Here is a 15,556-nt window from a genome sequence, read left to right on the forward strand (position 1 = left end):
TCCCTAAGTGCTGGGATTACAGGCATCAGCCACTGCGCCTGGCCTAGAAAATTTTTTTTACAACAGATGTGGAACTGGCACATATTCAGTATTTTCTAGGCACCCTCCTCCTAGTCCTTATTCCTAACGGGGTCGGGGGGAGCGAGGGAAAGCAGGGTTACCTGGCTTAAGTTACTTTGCAGTTTATTTTCTTATCTTCTGTGAAGCAATAAAGCAGATCATGCCAAAACCTTTCTTTAACTGCATAGTGCATGCTAATGGAATGATCATTGTCTTCTGAATCCTTTGGCTGCAACCTGGTGGCTGGAGTGTTGGAGTACTTTATCGCTCTCTGGGTGAGCATTTGCCCGGTCATGAACTGCAGTGCGAATGTGGCGCTGTGGGAAAACCAAGGACCTGGAGTCTGGGAGACATGAGGTTCAGTACACAGTTCCATCACTTTATAGCTGTCCCTTAACTTCTCTGTGAGTCAGTGTCCCCAACAGAAAATGGGAATCATGCCTGGCCCATCTAGCTCTGGATTATGTAAGCCATAAAGTGCTATAGACTTCTTATCAGATAACTGTTATTCTAGTTGTTTCTTGAAATCAAGCTGGCACGTGTGACTCCAGGAGAATCTGAAACACCCTGCAGTCATCCTGCAAGGATCTGCAGCATTCAGCCTGGGGAATGCACTTATTGCAAAGCTCAGTCTGGCCAAATGCAGCTATTGCTGGGCACTGTGTCTTAAGCTTCTTATGAAATAACACATGAGTGCACACTCCTCAAAGACGCTTTACACTAGACAGCAAATATTTCCTCAGCAGTCTTCCTTCCCACCCCTCACACCAAAGGCAGGGTATGAACATCTTATTCCTGTGTCAATGTAATAATTGTTTGATCAAAGTAAACACCATTCTTTGCTTACTTATTAGTATGGATAATTAAACAATTCCTCTGACTTACCAGAAAGAAAGTCTGTTTTCCAGAAATGGAAGACTTGGCAAATGGGTAAAGAAACTTCTGGATTACTTATGCAGAAATGCAAACTGAGGAATGGCTAAGCCAACTATTTAACTATAAAATATACACGTGCACAGAGATGGAGAAGTCAGAGTTTCCTAAAGAGTTGACTGAGCTTTAGAAGTTTTGATGGCCATCATTCTCAGCAAACTAACAGAGGAACAGAAAACCAAACACCGCATGTTCTCACTCATAAGTGGGAGTTGAACAATGAGAAAACATGGATACAGGGAGGGGAACAACATACACCAGGGCCTGTTGGGGGTTGGGGAGCAAGAGGAGGGAGAGCATTAGGGCAAATACCTAGTGCATGCAGGGCTTAAAACCTAGACTGGTTGATGGCGGCAGCAAACCACAATGACACATGTATACCTACATAACAAACCTGCACATTCTGCACATGTATCCCGGAATGTAAAATAAAATTTTTAAAAAAAAATTTTAAAGAAGTTTTGATGGCTAAAGTTAACTAAACTGAACAAGTAAGAACAGCAAGGTATGCAAAGCCAGCCATCTGTCAGGGTAAATGAAAGTTGTTTCATCTAGGTTTTGAGATCTTGGTGTCCCATCCATAACCTGCAAGGAAAAGTCAAGGTCACATTCAGTAGATACTAGAAGAGTGCCATTCCTCTCCCTATTTCTGCACTTCATACCCAGAGCAGTGGATTCCTCCATGCCTAGCACTAAGGAAAGAGATCTTTCCCATCTTACTCTCTCAGAGTCCACTTTTGCTGAAAAGCAATGAATAGCTAAGGTAGCAAGCAGTTCACCTGTATTAATGGAAACCTAAATTAATGATGGCATAAGCAAGATCACTTATTTCTTTCTCACTTAAAAGTTCAAGCAGGTATGGTAGCCCTGCTACAGGATGCAATCGAGGTTCCAGGCTTCTCTCTCGCCAGTTTTACATCCACTTGGTTCAAGATGGCGACCTGAACCTCCACATTCCAACCACAGGGAAAGGGAAAGGAGAAGGTGAAGGCATGTTTCATCCCTTTTAAAGATAGGGAAGAAGTTACACTCACCACTTGACTCATATTTTATTTCCCAGAAACCTAGTCCCATGAAAGGAAGGCTAAACCATGAAGCCCTTATTGGAAGTATTCATGTATCCCACTGAAAGTTAAGGGGTTTTATTCATATGAAAGAGAAGGGAAGAAAGGATATCAAAAGAGTACTGTTAGTTCTCTGTTCTAGCAACATGATACATTTTACCTCATTTGAGAAATTCTACCATAAGAAAGTTTGGTTTTAGAATTGGCCTTCCAACTGGGTGTGGTGGCTTATGCCTGTAATCCCAGCACTTTGGGAGGCTGAGGTGGGCAGATCGCCTGAGGTCAGGAGTTCAAGACCAGCCTGGCCAACATGGTGAAACCCCATCTCTCTAAAAATACAAAAATTAGCTAGGTGTGTTGATGGGCACCTGTAATCACAGCTACTTGGGAGGCTGAGGTAGAAGAGTCACTTGAACCTGGGAGGCAGAGGTTGCAGTGAGCCGAGATCCCGCCACTGCACTCCAGCCTGAATGAGAAGAGTGAGACTCCATCTCAAAAAAAAAAAAAAAAAAAAGGAATTGTCCTTCCATAAATTAGATGTTACTAGAAAATGAAATGAAATTTCAGAATGATTTGATTATGTTTTCTAAGCAAGGTGCATGTTGCCAGGTTTCCAAAATTTTCTCCCCATAAACTAACACACCCTACCCCCATATCACCACCACTACCATCAGTGGCTACTGTTATTACTGTGGGTCTTGGGAAAGGCTACATCTTCCTTTTCAGGTTGATGTCAGTGCCACTTCCCAGTCATCCATCATCAAGGCCCAGGTGCTGAGCAGAGCTGGCAGCCTCTGTGGGGCTGGTGGGCTGGGTCCCCAGAGGGAGCCCCTGCCAGGGGCAGAGGTCACCAGGGTAGCTAGGAACACAGATACCTTTTCTTGGTGGCAGCATTGTACAGTCATAGCAAACCACCGTGCCAACTCTAAGTGTTTTTATTTTGTACATCTTCATTCAAAACATTTCTCTGAAATAGAACCAATCTCCTACATCTTCCCCCTTGAGGTATGAAATAAGGATTAGAGAATTTGTTGCTTATTGGTTTTCAGGATTTATGGGTATGAACAAAAGAGAATTCACACCCTGATCCTTATGCCAAAAAAATCAAACAGACATTCTTTTATTTGGGGGGAACATAAAGGAATATTCAAAAAAATGTTTGAATAAAGCCCTTCCTAGCTTTCTATGGCATACATGAATATTTATAACATTTAGGAGATAGACTAGCAATGGATTAGAGGATAATATGCTGGCCGCCTGCCACTATCCCAGGCTGCATAAAGCATGCTGATAGGAGATTGGTTCTATTTCAGACATACCCATATTTAGGTATATTTATTTATATATATGATTTTTAAGGTAGTCATTTTATTTGGAATGAGAAGCATGGGGCAAACTTCTATACTTCTGTAAACATTACAGAAGCTAATTCATTAAGGAAGAGAAATGTTTTGAATCCTTTTATTTTTGTATCACTAAGCATGTCATTACATAATTAGCAACAATATGTTTTCTATCCCCAATAATATTATTATAAGATTCATGGAGAGAGCATTTCACTTGTTACCTCAATCTATGGGAAAAAAGAATCTCTAAGTAAAAACCTATGTGTTCAAATCCACCCTATTCCCAGACCTCTCCAACACAAAATAAATCTATGGGAGTACTTTGAGAGTTTACATCTTTGTATAGATTTCACAGGCCAGGTTAAATGCAGATTTCCAAAGGGTATGCTTCAAAGCAACGCAACATGTGTGTAGTGTCCAGGCAAAAGAATTTACTAAGAAATATAAACATCCAGAAAGTAACCCTGGGCCTTTAGGAGATTACCTGCAGTTGGGAAGAGAAAACATAAACACATGAAATATTAAAAATCCACAAAGGATATAAAAACTAGGTCACAATAGTAATAAAAGAGCTGTCAGAAAGCAAAATGCAGGAAAGAAAACTTCATGCAGTTTTATCAATGGAAAATAAAACCACATTATATGCAGTGACTTAATATCAGAAGATCTAGACTAGCCCTAAGCACCTGTCCAGCCTCGTCTCGCACTTTGTCTTTTCCGTGTCCAGTCCACGTTAGTGAGACCGGCCTGCCACCTTCTCCTTTCGGCCTCAGGGTTTTTGCACTGGCTGGTACCTTTGTCTGAAATTGTCTTCCCCCAGTCGTCTGCTGTCTGGCTTCTCATCAGTCAGGCCTCAGCTCACAGGTCCCCTCCTCCAAATAGTCTTCCCTGACCACCCTTGTAGGAAGGGAAGAAGATCACACATCTTCCCTGATCTCCCCTCCTCCCTGTGCTGCTGTGTCTGTCCTTGAACACCGTTCCGCCACACCCAGCACTCTCCAACACAGCCTTGCCTTAATAGGGGTTTCACAGCCTGAGATATCTTCCTGCCTCTTCAGTGTCTTCCCCACCAGAATGCAAGTGCCCTGGCCCAGGTATCTGTTTTGTCCACTGATATTTCTCCAGCACCATAAAAATATCTGGCACATTATTTCCCCAGCACCCATAAAAATGTCTGGCACATCATAAGTATGCAAGAAGTACTTGTTGAATAAAAGAATAAAATGTTAATGTTTCAGTGTTGGGCTTAGTGCACGAAAGCATTTTTCAAAGATTTTATGTAATAAATCCAAAAGTGTTTTCTATTTTATTAGAAAATTGGATTAACCGGCCGGGCGCAGTGGCTCACGCCTGTAATCCCAGCACTTTGGGAGGCTGAGGCGGGTGGATCTTGAGGTCAGGAGTTCAAGACCAGCCTGGCCAAGATGGTAAAACCCCATCTCTACTAAAAATACAAAAATTAGGTGGGCGTGGTGGCGGGCGCCTGTAATCCCAGCTATTCAGGAGGCTGAGGCAGGAGAATTGCTTGAACTCAGGCAACAGAGGTTGCAGTGAGCCGAGATCGTGCCACTGTACTCCAACCTGGGCAATAGAGTGAGACTCCATCTCAAAAAGAAAAAGAAAAAGAAAATTGGATTAACTAAAATGTCCCAAAGCGTTTTGCATAACTGAGACATTGTAAAATATGACTTTGCCTTAGCCTTTGTTCCTAACCAGACATTTTTCTGTCCCCCGTCCTCCCTGTGGTGCTGTGTCTGTCCTCCAGTGTCCCTCCCTGAGTATATAGAGGTACACATGCTCTACATGTGCCTGGACAGGCACCTGAACTGCCTTCTTCCATGGTCATCATATGGACCACATACCGTGAGCATCATGCATGTGTTACACATGTGTATCTGCATGTCACGCACCTCTTGGATATTAAAGATCTGTAGGGGACAGGGCTCAGAGCTCCCTCAATGATGCAGACAGTGAAGGCTGGTTCAGCTTCAGTTCCCTTTTATCTCTGGTCCTCACTGTGCCCTTCCATTTGGCTGCTATCACAGGCAAAATCTCTGTTAGGTGAGACACTGTGTATTTCTGAATCTTGTGAAAAAGATTCTTGTCCCAAATACGTGGAGGTCTGAGTGAAATAATCAAGTGGTGTAAATGTGGTTTTACACATGCTAAGCAAAGGGATCCTATATTTGATAGACATAGGTCTGGAGATAGAATCAAATCGGTAGAGGCAGAAATGTAAGAAAAAGCAATCTGGCAAACATTAAGAGCAAGGATGGTAAAGATCTTAAGGGGCTACAGAAGGAAAGATTAAAACTGTTGAGGGCAGGCATTTAGAAGAGGCCTTTCGGTGAGGAGCCGCTTCTTGAGCGATCTGAGCAGAGGCAGAATAATAGGCCAAGAAGGAGGCTATTGTGGCTGCTGTCTGGGAGCGGGAGGTCCTAGAGTGGCACCAGTGAGGTGGCATGGCCTGGAGGGCCTGCTGGTCCGAACTTGAAGAATAAAGCCTTCTCCTCTTCCACAATGGGAGAGCAAAGGGGGAACTTGGACTACGGCACAAGAGTCAGTGCAGAGCTGGCCAGGAAGGTAGAGGCAGCCACAAGGTCCTGGTAGGCTATGTCATGTCTTTATAGGAGTGATAGTGGAACTTAGCTGGCCTGCTTCTCAGCGGAGGATGCCACAGAAGGGTGACGCCTGCCGAGAGCCAGGCCGCAAAGGCCCAGTCTGAGAACATGGTACCTCTGACACCTTAGCAGACTCAAGGGAAATTCCCTGCATCCGAGCTTGAGAGAAATTTGTGTTTGGGACGCTGGCCTCAGAGCCTCTGGCTTGTGCCAGGCCGAAGCGCACACAGTGGTCACCCCTTCCTTTGGATGGTGTCTTTGTACTGGTCACTCTGATACAGGCTGACCCCTAAATTGGGGTTCAGCTGGGGAGAGTGCTTGGCTTTCCTAAGGAAGGAATTTAAGAGCGAGCTGACAATGAAAGAAGCAAGTTCATGAGAGGAACAGTGTACAGTAAAACAGCTGCTCCATAGACCGAGCAGTGCTGTCTCATAGGCAGGGTGGCACAGAATAGCACTCACAGAGTGCTGGCCGGCTCTATTTATACCTACTCTACTTATATGCTAACTAAGGAGCAGGTTTTTCACAAACTTTCTGGAAAAGGGGCCAGAAGTTCCTGGAACCATCTAAGGTAGCTTCCCAGTCATTGCGGTGGCATTTGTAAACTGTCACAGCACCAGGGGTGGGGTAGGGGGAAGGGTGGCGGGGGGGGGGGGGGGGGGTGTTGTCTTATGCAAATACATTATAATTCCTAGTCCTAGCTGGTTTGGGCTGGTTTCTTTGCTACATCAGCAAGGTGGTGACCAAGGCTGGGAAAACAAATCCTGCTGATGTTCTACCTTCACTCTGCAACACAGGCCCCAGGAAGGACATCTGCTTCTGTGCCCCTCTCTTCTCAGCTCTAAAGAAAAATAGCCGCGTGACATAGTCACGGAGTTCTTCACTTGCCACCTCATTTCTCCTTTCTGCATTTCCCTCCTCAAGTGCATGTCCTGAGGGGAATTCATCAGCTTTCAGCTGGACCTGTCTCTAAGCCCTGTAGGCCATGAACTGTAGGAACACATTCATTTTTGCACATAAGCTCCGAAGACCTGTACTTAGGATTAGTCCCAAGAAACATCAGTTTCAGTGTGGCGACAGCGGGTTCAATTTGTCCACCTGCACGGATCTGGAGCACCTTCTAAAGGAGGTGCTCTAATGTGGGGCATGTTCGCGCCACATTCACTCCCGAATTACCAATTGCTGTCTTCATTAGCTATTTGCTCATGGGAATGTGTTGTAAACCTCAGGCTGGCTACCAGGGAAAAAAAGATGAGAATCTGTGCTTTGGAGTAATCAGACATTCCTGCCCCCCACCCCCCGGCCTGGCATTATAGAAAGTTGCCTGGCCAGCTCCAGGCAGGCCAACCTGCTCTGGCGGACGGCGAAGCACAGGGTGTGATGTTTTGTTTCGCCCCCGCTGCAGCCGTTGGATAATGCAGCCTGTATCTCTTTAACCTTCATTTCTGCCAGGCTGGACGGCGAGCACCAGGGAATAAACAGCTGTCTGCCATCAAAAATAACATGGGCTGTTGTGTGTGGAAAGATAGACTCTAACTAGATGGTTTTAGTTTTTAAAATCCTCCACTCTGGTCCAGGAAATCAACTGTACATCACAGAGCAGAAAGCTGCATCCACACAGCAGCTCCGTGAAGGAGGCTGAGGTTTAAATCACGATTACTTCAACAGATGTCAGTGGCATGACTTTTTTTTTTTTTTCACTGTAGGCCCAGTATAGCACCATCTAGATCAAGGAAAGAAGGAAGATCATAATTTCTCTGCACTTTACAATTTGTTTAGTCTAGGGCACCGTACCAGAGACTGTTCAGAAGAGAACCAAAACTATCTTATGAAGAATTGTTGAAGAAATTGAGAATATTTAGGCTGAACAAGAAAAGATCTGGGGGTGCAAGGATATCCATAACAGTTATATTCAAGTATTTGAAGACTTGTCCCATTAAAAAGAAATTAAACGTGTTTGTTGTTAGGTCATTGCCATGGCATTAGTAAACTGTCATGGTGCCGGTGGGAGTCTTACACAAATGCATTATGAGCTCCAAGGATAAATGAGTGAAAAGTAAGGGGAGAAAGACCTTAACTCACAGTGACAAGTTTTAATAATCAGAGATGTCTAACAATGAAGGAGGCTAGTTTTGGAGGTAATGCGTTACTCATTGCTGGGATGCATTCAAACAGCGGGAGAGCCACTGTTTATAGGCAGGCTGTGGAAAAAGCACTGTGCGCTCTGGAGATGGTTCAAGGAGGTGACTCCTGAAGTGTCTTTCAGCAACCCAGGAGAATGCCTTGTAGTTGGATGTAGTTGTCAGTAACTGCTTAATATTCCATGTGTTAATGGGTGCAAAAGAAGGTGAAGTTAAAATATTAAGTTAACCCTTCTTTGGCCTTGTGAAAGCATTTGTAACTATGCATTGACCAGCAATGCTAGTTGGATTCACACGTCATAACTGTGGGTTCACACCATTAAACATTATTATCTCAACCTCACAAAGGAAAAGAATGGACCTTGTTGTAAAGCCAGATTTGGATTTCAAAGTTAAACTGAAGTTATCTGAGAACAATTAAAGCCAGATTTGGATTTCAAAGTTAAACTGAAGTTATCTGAGAACAATTAAAAAGGATACGTCAAAACTAAAACCATTGTTAAAATTAATCAAAGATTTAGAAAGGTAGAATGAACTTCAGGGCTGGAAATTACTGATTTAAACAATTGTTCTCACATTTTAACTACATAATGAGCTAAAAATTATGAAGCCTCAGAGTATAGCTGTAAAGAGTAGCATAAAACCAAAGTCAGAATGAAATGTTTTAGCTTTCAAAACTAAAAAACAGAACAATTACTCCCTACAAAATGGTATAGGAAGAGGTTTCTGACCCCTGCTAATTGTTTTATTATTCTTCAGAGGGGCATACTGGCTGCATTTCCCAGGGTTTTCAGTAATTACACTCCATTCAATATCTGAAGAATTACAATAATTCTACATGGAATATACTTGTGCCCTTCGGATGCAAAGCCTTTAGAGAAGTGAAAAAACAACTTAAAAGTAAATTAGCAGGGAAGTTATCATAGTTACCATTTATTTCAAGGCTCCATATATCAAGGGCTAATTATACATTGTACGTTACATTTTCTGGGAGGGATTTGTGATATGTTTCTCATGCTGATCAACAGATGGACGTGTCAGTTTTTAGGATCTTTGAGAAGTGAAGTTCTAACTTTTCCAGTTGCCTCTTTGTGAGCGAAATTATCCGATGCGGGCACATGTCACTTCAGGCTTGCTGGAGTCCTCAAAGCAGTAGTATTCAGTGAGGTATTATGATGCTCACAGATAATAAATTTGTAAGGCCTTGAGTCATCTACGATTTTTTTTAAAGCTATGTAAGCTTTCTCAAAGTCATTTTCTTATACTTGGGCAAGCCAAGGGTCCGCGAGAGAAGAAAGGGATGACTGGAATTACCTAGCTGCTCAGAGATCGGGGAGTCTCTTTCCCTGGATGGAGCCTTATCCATTTTCTGCTAGTGTTGGAATTAATCTGTTATCTCTACGGGACCCCCTTTAGAGCTTGAGCAGGAAGGTGTCCTGAAACATACATAGTGACAGGAGTGCCAGCTACTGTTCAAATACCATGAGAGTCTGGCTAAGAAATGGAGCTTCGGCCTCATCAGTGTTTTTCCCCAGGGGATGGGAGTCTCTGTTTCTATCCATTTTCTTTTCTCTTTTCTTTTGTTTTTAATTGAGCCCAGCACAAAAGATTCCCATTTAAGTCTTTATTGCAACCAAAACTTTACAAAGAAATTAAGATGATCACTTAGTGACAACATTTTAAAAGGTCAAATAAATGACAATCTGTCCATTTGGTTGAATACATGCTTTTAAAAAAATGTTTTAAAATGCAAATGGCATGGAAAATAGTCACAATGCAATGTGAAAAATTTCAAATCAAAATGAAATATATATGTACTATAGGAATTCAAATTTTTGGAAAAATATTTTTTTATATTTTTAAATATAAGAAGGCTATATACTGAAATATTAACAAGATTACTCTGAAGTAATATTCTAAGTGATTTTTACTTTGCTCTTAACATTTTCTGTATTTTCTGAATTTCTAAGATGCTTGTATGTTAGTGTTATAATCAGAAAGGAAGAAAGAAGGGAATCAAATCATTAGGATTAACATTAAAATACAAACTTTGGCTGGAAGATTAGAGAGGTCGGTAATACAGAATGTGTAGCAAAAGTGTAAAGGTAGAATATTTTGACTTGCTGTTCAGTCAATATAATCTCATACCTCATTAGTGAGTCTTATTTACTGTGAGGAACTTGACAAACTAACCCTTCTCCAAATCTAGGATAGTTACAGATTCTCTTACAAATTCGTGGCAACCTCAAGAAAGGATGGTGAAAAAGCATTAATGTACAGTCTCAGGCATGATAGATGCTTTTTTTTTTTTTTTTTTTGAGACGGAGTCTCGCTGTTTCGCCCAGGCTGGAGTGCAGTGGCTGGATCTCGGCTCACTGCAAGCTTCACGTCCCGGGTTCACGCCATTCTCCTGCCTCAGGCTCCTGAGTAGCTGGGACTACAGGCGCCCACCACCACACCCGGCTAATTTTGGTTTTGTATTTTTAGTAGAGACGGGGTTTCACCGTGTTAGCCAGGATGGTCTCGATCTCCTGACCTCGTGATCCACCCGCCTCGGCCTCCCAAAGTGCTGGGATTACAGGCGTAAGCCATCACGCCCGGCCAATAGATGCTTTTTACATCATGGGGAACATGCCAACAATTATGACAGTTACGCCATTAATATTCCTTACCTGAAAATGCCTTGTATGTAAGTGGATGCCCCTTTGAAATAATTAAACAAGTTCTACATCAATTAGTTGCCTTCAAATAGTCAACATCTCAGAACATGTCATTTCTCATGGTATCAAGTATTGCAGAAATCAATAATGGTTTGTTTTCCTTTTTGGACTGTACTCTATGCTTACTTGATTTTCTATCTTTCTTTTTTCTATATTCCTTTTAGCGCATGATTGCAAATACGGCCAGAACAGTGAGATACTACAGGAGCCAACCCTTCAGTAAGTTAAGTGCTGCCACCTCTGTCGATGTTGGTGATTAAGGTCTTCTTAATGAGGCCATTGAGACACCCTCGGAGCCTGGGAACTATCTGACTGTGTCAGAGACACTTTGGACCATGAATTCCATGAGATAAGGGCCTTGAGTGTAAAGATGTTTTTTGCTGTTTTAAACTAGAACATATTTACAGTGTTGTGAGACTAGAAAATAACCATAGGAATATTATTTTGTGAATGAATTTAAAGGGAATTCATTTGCTGTATCCAGTGTGACTGGAGACAACTCAAGCACGACTGCCAACAAATCCTGCCTCAAACCAACTCTCTTTATGACTCATTGCTCCGTGTTGAGAAACTCACATCAGCCGTTGATGACTCAGTTCAGTCATTTATAAACTAGGAAAGATAATATTTATTGTCTTTCAGGGTATTGCAAGAATGCATTAATGTTTATAGCACATTCGTAAAAGGTCCTATAACAGGATTTCATATTATATTTCTAGTATTCCCACATGAATTTGAGGTGCTCTTTTAAAATCTGAACGTGTATCGCAAGAACTGGTATAATACTTTAATATAAAAAGATTACTAATAATAAATAACAATTTTAGTCTGTTGGGAGTTAAGTTGCATCATAGCACTGGATGGTCATACTAGACCAGTGCTACTGTTTCTTCTGGGCTGGGACTTTGCTGGTGGGGATGGAGCTTTGGCTCCCTCAGTCTGGTGTGGAAATGAGAAGGTGAACACTAAACGTTTTTGCTAAGCTCATTGTGTGAGTCACTTGAGGAAATTTGTCTCATTAACTCAGTATGACACTATGACACAGACATGAATCTGAGGCCGCCAGTACCATCTCCCCCAATAAACCCAGTGCTGAGAGACTACGATGCTCTTGTTTTATTAGTCAGAGTTGTTTGCTCTTCCTAGTGCAGGACTGGCTCACGGCCAGGTTTGCTAACATGGGGCACCAGAACTACTAAATATTCATTTTTTAATGAATAGGGAGGAAAAATTTAAGAAAAATAATCTTGATTTGGGGAGCAGCTGATTCAAATGATTGTGCCTTCTCTGACTTCCAAAATGTGAATAGTCTTGTACATCATCAACTATTCTTATGTGGATTCAGCCAGAAATAAAGTGTCTCATATGTTTTCATCATTAATTTACTTTGTGTTTAAAGATATGATCATAAAGCAGTTGTACAAGTGAAAACAAGAATAGATAAGTGACACCATTTACAACCAGAGTTTATGATCCCAGACCCATGGACTTTCCGTAGCAGGGATCAAGGGGGCCCTGAAATTATATGCCAAATGTTGTGTGCCCGGGGGGGTTTCTAGCCGTAAGAAGGTTTTCAGTGAGGTTCAAGAACCACAAAATAATGTACTTTGTTCTATGAGCCTCTTTGCAAGTAAATCTTGCATTCTCCTATGTCTCCTCCTAGAGAAGCCAAGGGGAACATTTATTTAAAAAGAAAAACTCCATTGCATTTGTTGAAGTTATCAGTAACGTCTGGTAAACAACAGCTGCTCAGCTCTGAAGTCAACAATCTATAGATAAAGCTATAGGAATAGATTCACAAACACTGTGGGAATGTGTACAATGTAATTACAGTATATTGTACATGTAGAGTACACTGCCAGTGAGAAGCAGAGGAAATTAAACACAATGTGCTCTGCGGTTCGCTGTGGTATTATCTCTATGTGATAATTATACTGATGAGTTTCTTCTCACAGGGGGCAGGGGCATGTATGTCTTCTTTCTGCTTTTCTGTGTTCAGACCTTGCAGCACTCCCCTTCACCCCTTGTGCAAATGGCATTCTAATTGTCTCTGGGAATGCTGTGTGGATCTAGCAGGAGCAACCAGACTACAGAAGGCAGTGTACTGTGGTGGAAAGAAACCTGGTCAAGAGCCAGGGTCTGGCTCTGCCACTCCGGGTATCCCCTTAGACCAGAGGCCCTACCCAGTGAGGCATGAAATGGAGGTGGCCCACAGAGGTGCTGAGTCTAAAGAGAGCATTTTTTTCCCCTTTTATTTTGAAATAATGTCACATTTTAAAATTGGGAGAATTCACAAAGAGAAATCCATGTTTCCCATTTCTTAACAAAAAAAAAAAAGGAAGATCTGGCAACTCTAGACACAGATTCCCCCGTGGCAGCAACATGCAAAAGCCAGGTCATCACTTCCGGAGGGACCTGTGTTTCCAGTTCACCACCTTCCAGTCTGGCTTTCCTCATTCATGTACATTCCCTGTGAGGGCTAAGTGCTTTGGCTCATCATTCAGCCCTGATCTTCATGAAATCAGTTAACCTCAGTTGCTCACATGCTTGAGATGTGCATCAGAATAGAATGGTAGCTGAGTTTTCAGAGCAAATAGCATCAAAGAATCAAAGGTCTAGCAGAAGTCATAACTTCAGCCTGTGAGTTGGGTTTTTTTTCTGAATATGGACAGCCTCTAAGAACATACAATCTGTATAGGAACGCTGTATACTGTGTGCAAGTAAAGAGGGGAGTCAGGACTCTGTAGTCTCACTGGTTTGCTTCAGTTTGGCCCAGATGTTAAGCACTTTTGTGAGAGGCTAATGAAAACTGTGTCTTTTGACGTTAGTCTTCATCTGGATCAAAGGAGGCCGAGACACAAAGTGTGAGACGCAGAGACCTCTGGAAAGGGAAACAATTTTAATCTATACCCAGGGGCTATCAGACAGATGCTTCCCTTTTAATTTGGTGCCATTTTTTTTTACAACGTGCAATTCAAAGGAGAATGATCAAAAGAGGTGATTTCAGGGAAGAAAAGAAAATTGGAGGGTAGGAAGGAGGAGATGGAACCACCAAGCGGAAACGCTTCAATGATTGTGGTGTGTTGAAAGGTCTTGAGGGAACCCAGGAACCTACGATAAATGTAATAAATCATTGGAGAAGTAAGACTGTATCTTATATACATATATTACACAATGCCAATTCTGCCCTTTCCTCTTTCAACAGATCCTGATGCAGCTCAAGCTAATAAGAACCATCAGGATGTCCGGAGTTATGTACGGCAATTAAATGTGATTGACAACCAGAGAACTTTATCACAGATGTCACACAGATTAGAGCCTCGTCGACCATAGACATTTCAAATGCCCAGAGCAACAGTTTGTCTCCAGTCCACAATCTTTCAAAAATGCCATTTATGCTACTACTGACTGTATTGCCACTAGAGAATTCCACAAAACAAGCAAAAACACATCCTGAGACACCTCAGGGCTGCATTCAGCTTACCACCTACCTGGCAAGAGAAGGAATTATTTGACTTGCCTAAAGCTTACACACTCTAGCTTAGGAATCCCCAGTTTGTGGTTACCCTGTTTCATTTCCACTTGTGCCATCTTCTCTGCTGAAGTGTTGAATAAGGCCCTCGTGAAGAGTTTGGTAGAAATACCCTTGTCAAGAGAACTAGCAAGCCCCTGACATTTGTTTCTAAGAGTGTTTATGGGATGAGATGTGCTACAAATGGGATAGATTTGGATAAAATTTTAACTCAACATCTTGATTTGGAGCATGGGGTTTGGGGAAGGTGTTGAGGAATCTATAGAAGTCCAAATTATAGATTGTATTCTTCCATCTTCATCGTCTTACCTCTGAAGGAATAGAGCCTGACCACATTATTATGAAACATTATGGCTGGTTATGTAATTTAGGGAGGACTGGTCTGTAATTTCTGAATGATATATAGAATAATATTTATGTTTACAATGTAACTTTTCAAAACTTACAAATCAGGATTATATACATAAGAATTCCACTAAGAAATGTCAAGGTTCTTAAATTTGCCAGCGTTAAAGTAGAAAATAATATTTCAGAAGAGCACAATATGCACAAAACATTTTTCAAAATTGAAATATTTTCCTGGGCATTAAAAACCTTTACTATTGGCTACAAATTTATTGTACCTGATGAAAAAATATTTTCTGGACTTAAATGTTATTACAAATATCTTAATTTTCAGCAATTGTTTTGCACTTTCAAAGATTGTAAATAGTTCATTCAATCAATGGTATAGAGTTATTTATTTGCTACATAATAGATATTGTGCCAAATAATTACTTTTTATTTATTTTATTTAGTATGTAATTTTGAAGTACATTTTTTTTCCTGTTTTCACAATTAGACTACATTTAATGTGTAGGAATTGTATGTATGTATATCTTCTGTAAATAACATCTAGTATCTTCACTAAATATAATTGTTGACAAGAAATGATTGTGTTTGTCTCAATTCCTATAATATGAAAGGGATAACCATTTGGTATGGTGGGGGTATTGGATCTTTTAATGACACAAAATTCACACACTATAAAATTCATTCTTGGCCGGGCGCGGTGGCTCAAGCCTGTAATCCCAGCACTTTGGGAGGCCGAGACGGGCGGATCATGAGGTCAGGAGATCAAGACCATCCTGGCTAATACG

General features: G+C 41.6%; 1 protein-coding gene across 7 annotated transcripts in view; it reads left to right on the forward strand.

Moving 5' to 3' along the window:
* LOC105483229 (Rap guanine nucleotide exchange factor 4) overlaps positions 1–15,347 on the forward strand; it is a 309,166-nt gene extending 293,819 nt beyond the window's left edge. For all 7 annotated transcript variants that reach the window (XM_011743960.2, XM_011743961.2, XM_011743962.2 and 4 more), the window contains 2 exons: positions 11,050–11,104; positions 14,091–15,347. In XM_011743960.2, coding sequence (XP_011742262.1) covers positions 11,050–11,104; positions 14,091–14,218 — 183 coding nt within the window. In that variant the 3' untranslated portion in view covers positions 14,219–15,347. The remainder of the gene's footprint in view (positions 1–11,049; positions 11,105–14,090) is intronic.
* The last annotated feature ends 209 nt before the right edge of the window (positions 15,348–15,556 follow it).

Source organism: Macaca nemestrina, chromosome 11 (assembly GCF_043159975.1).
Source record: "Macaca nemestrina isolate mMacNem1 chromosome 11, mMacNem.hap1, whole genome shotgun sequence".
Classification (NCBI taxonomy): domain Eukaryota; kingdom Metazoa; phylum Chordata; class Mammalia; order Primates; family Cercopithecidae; genus Macaca; species Macaca nemestrina.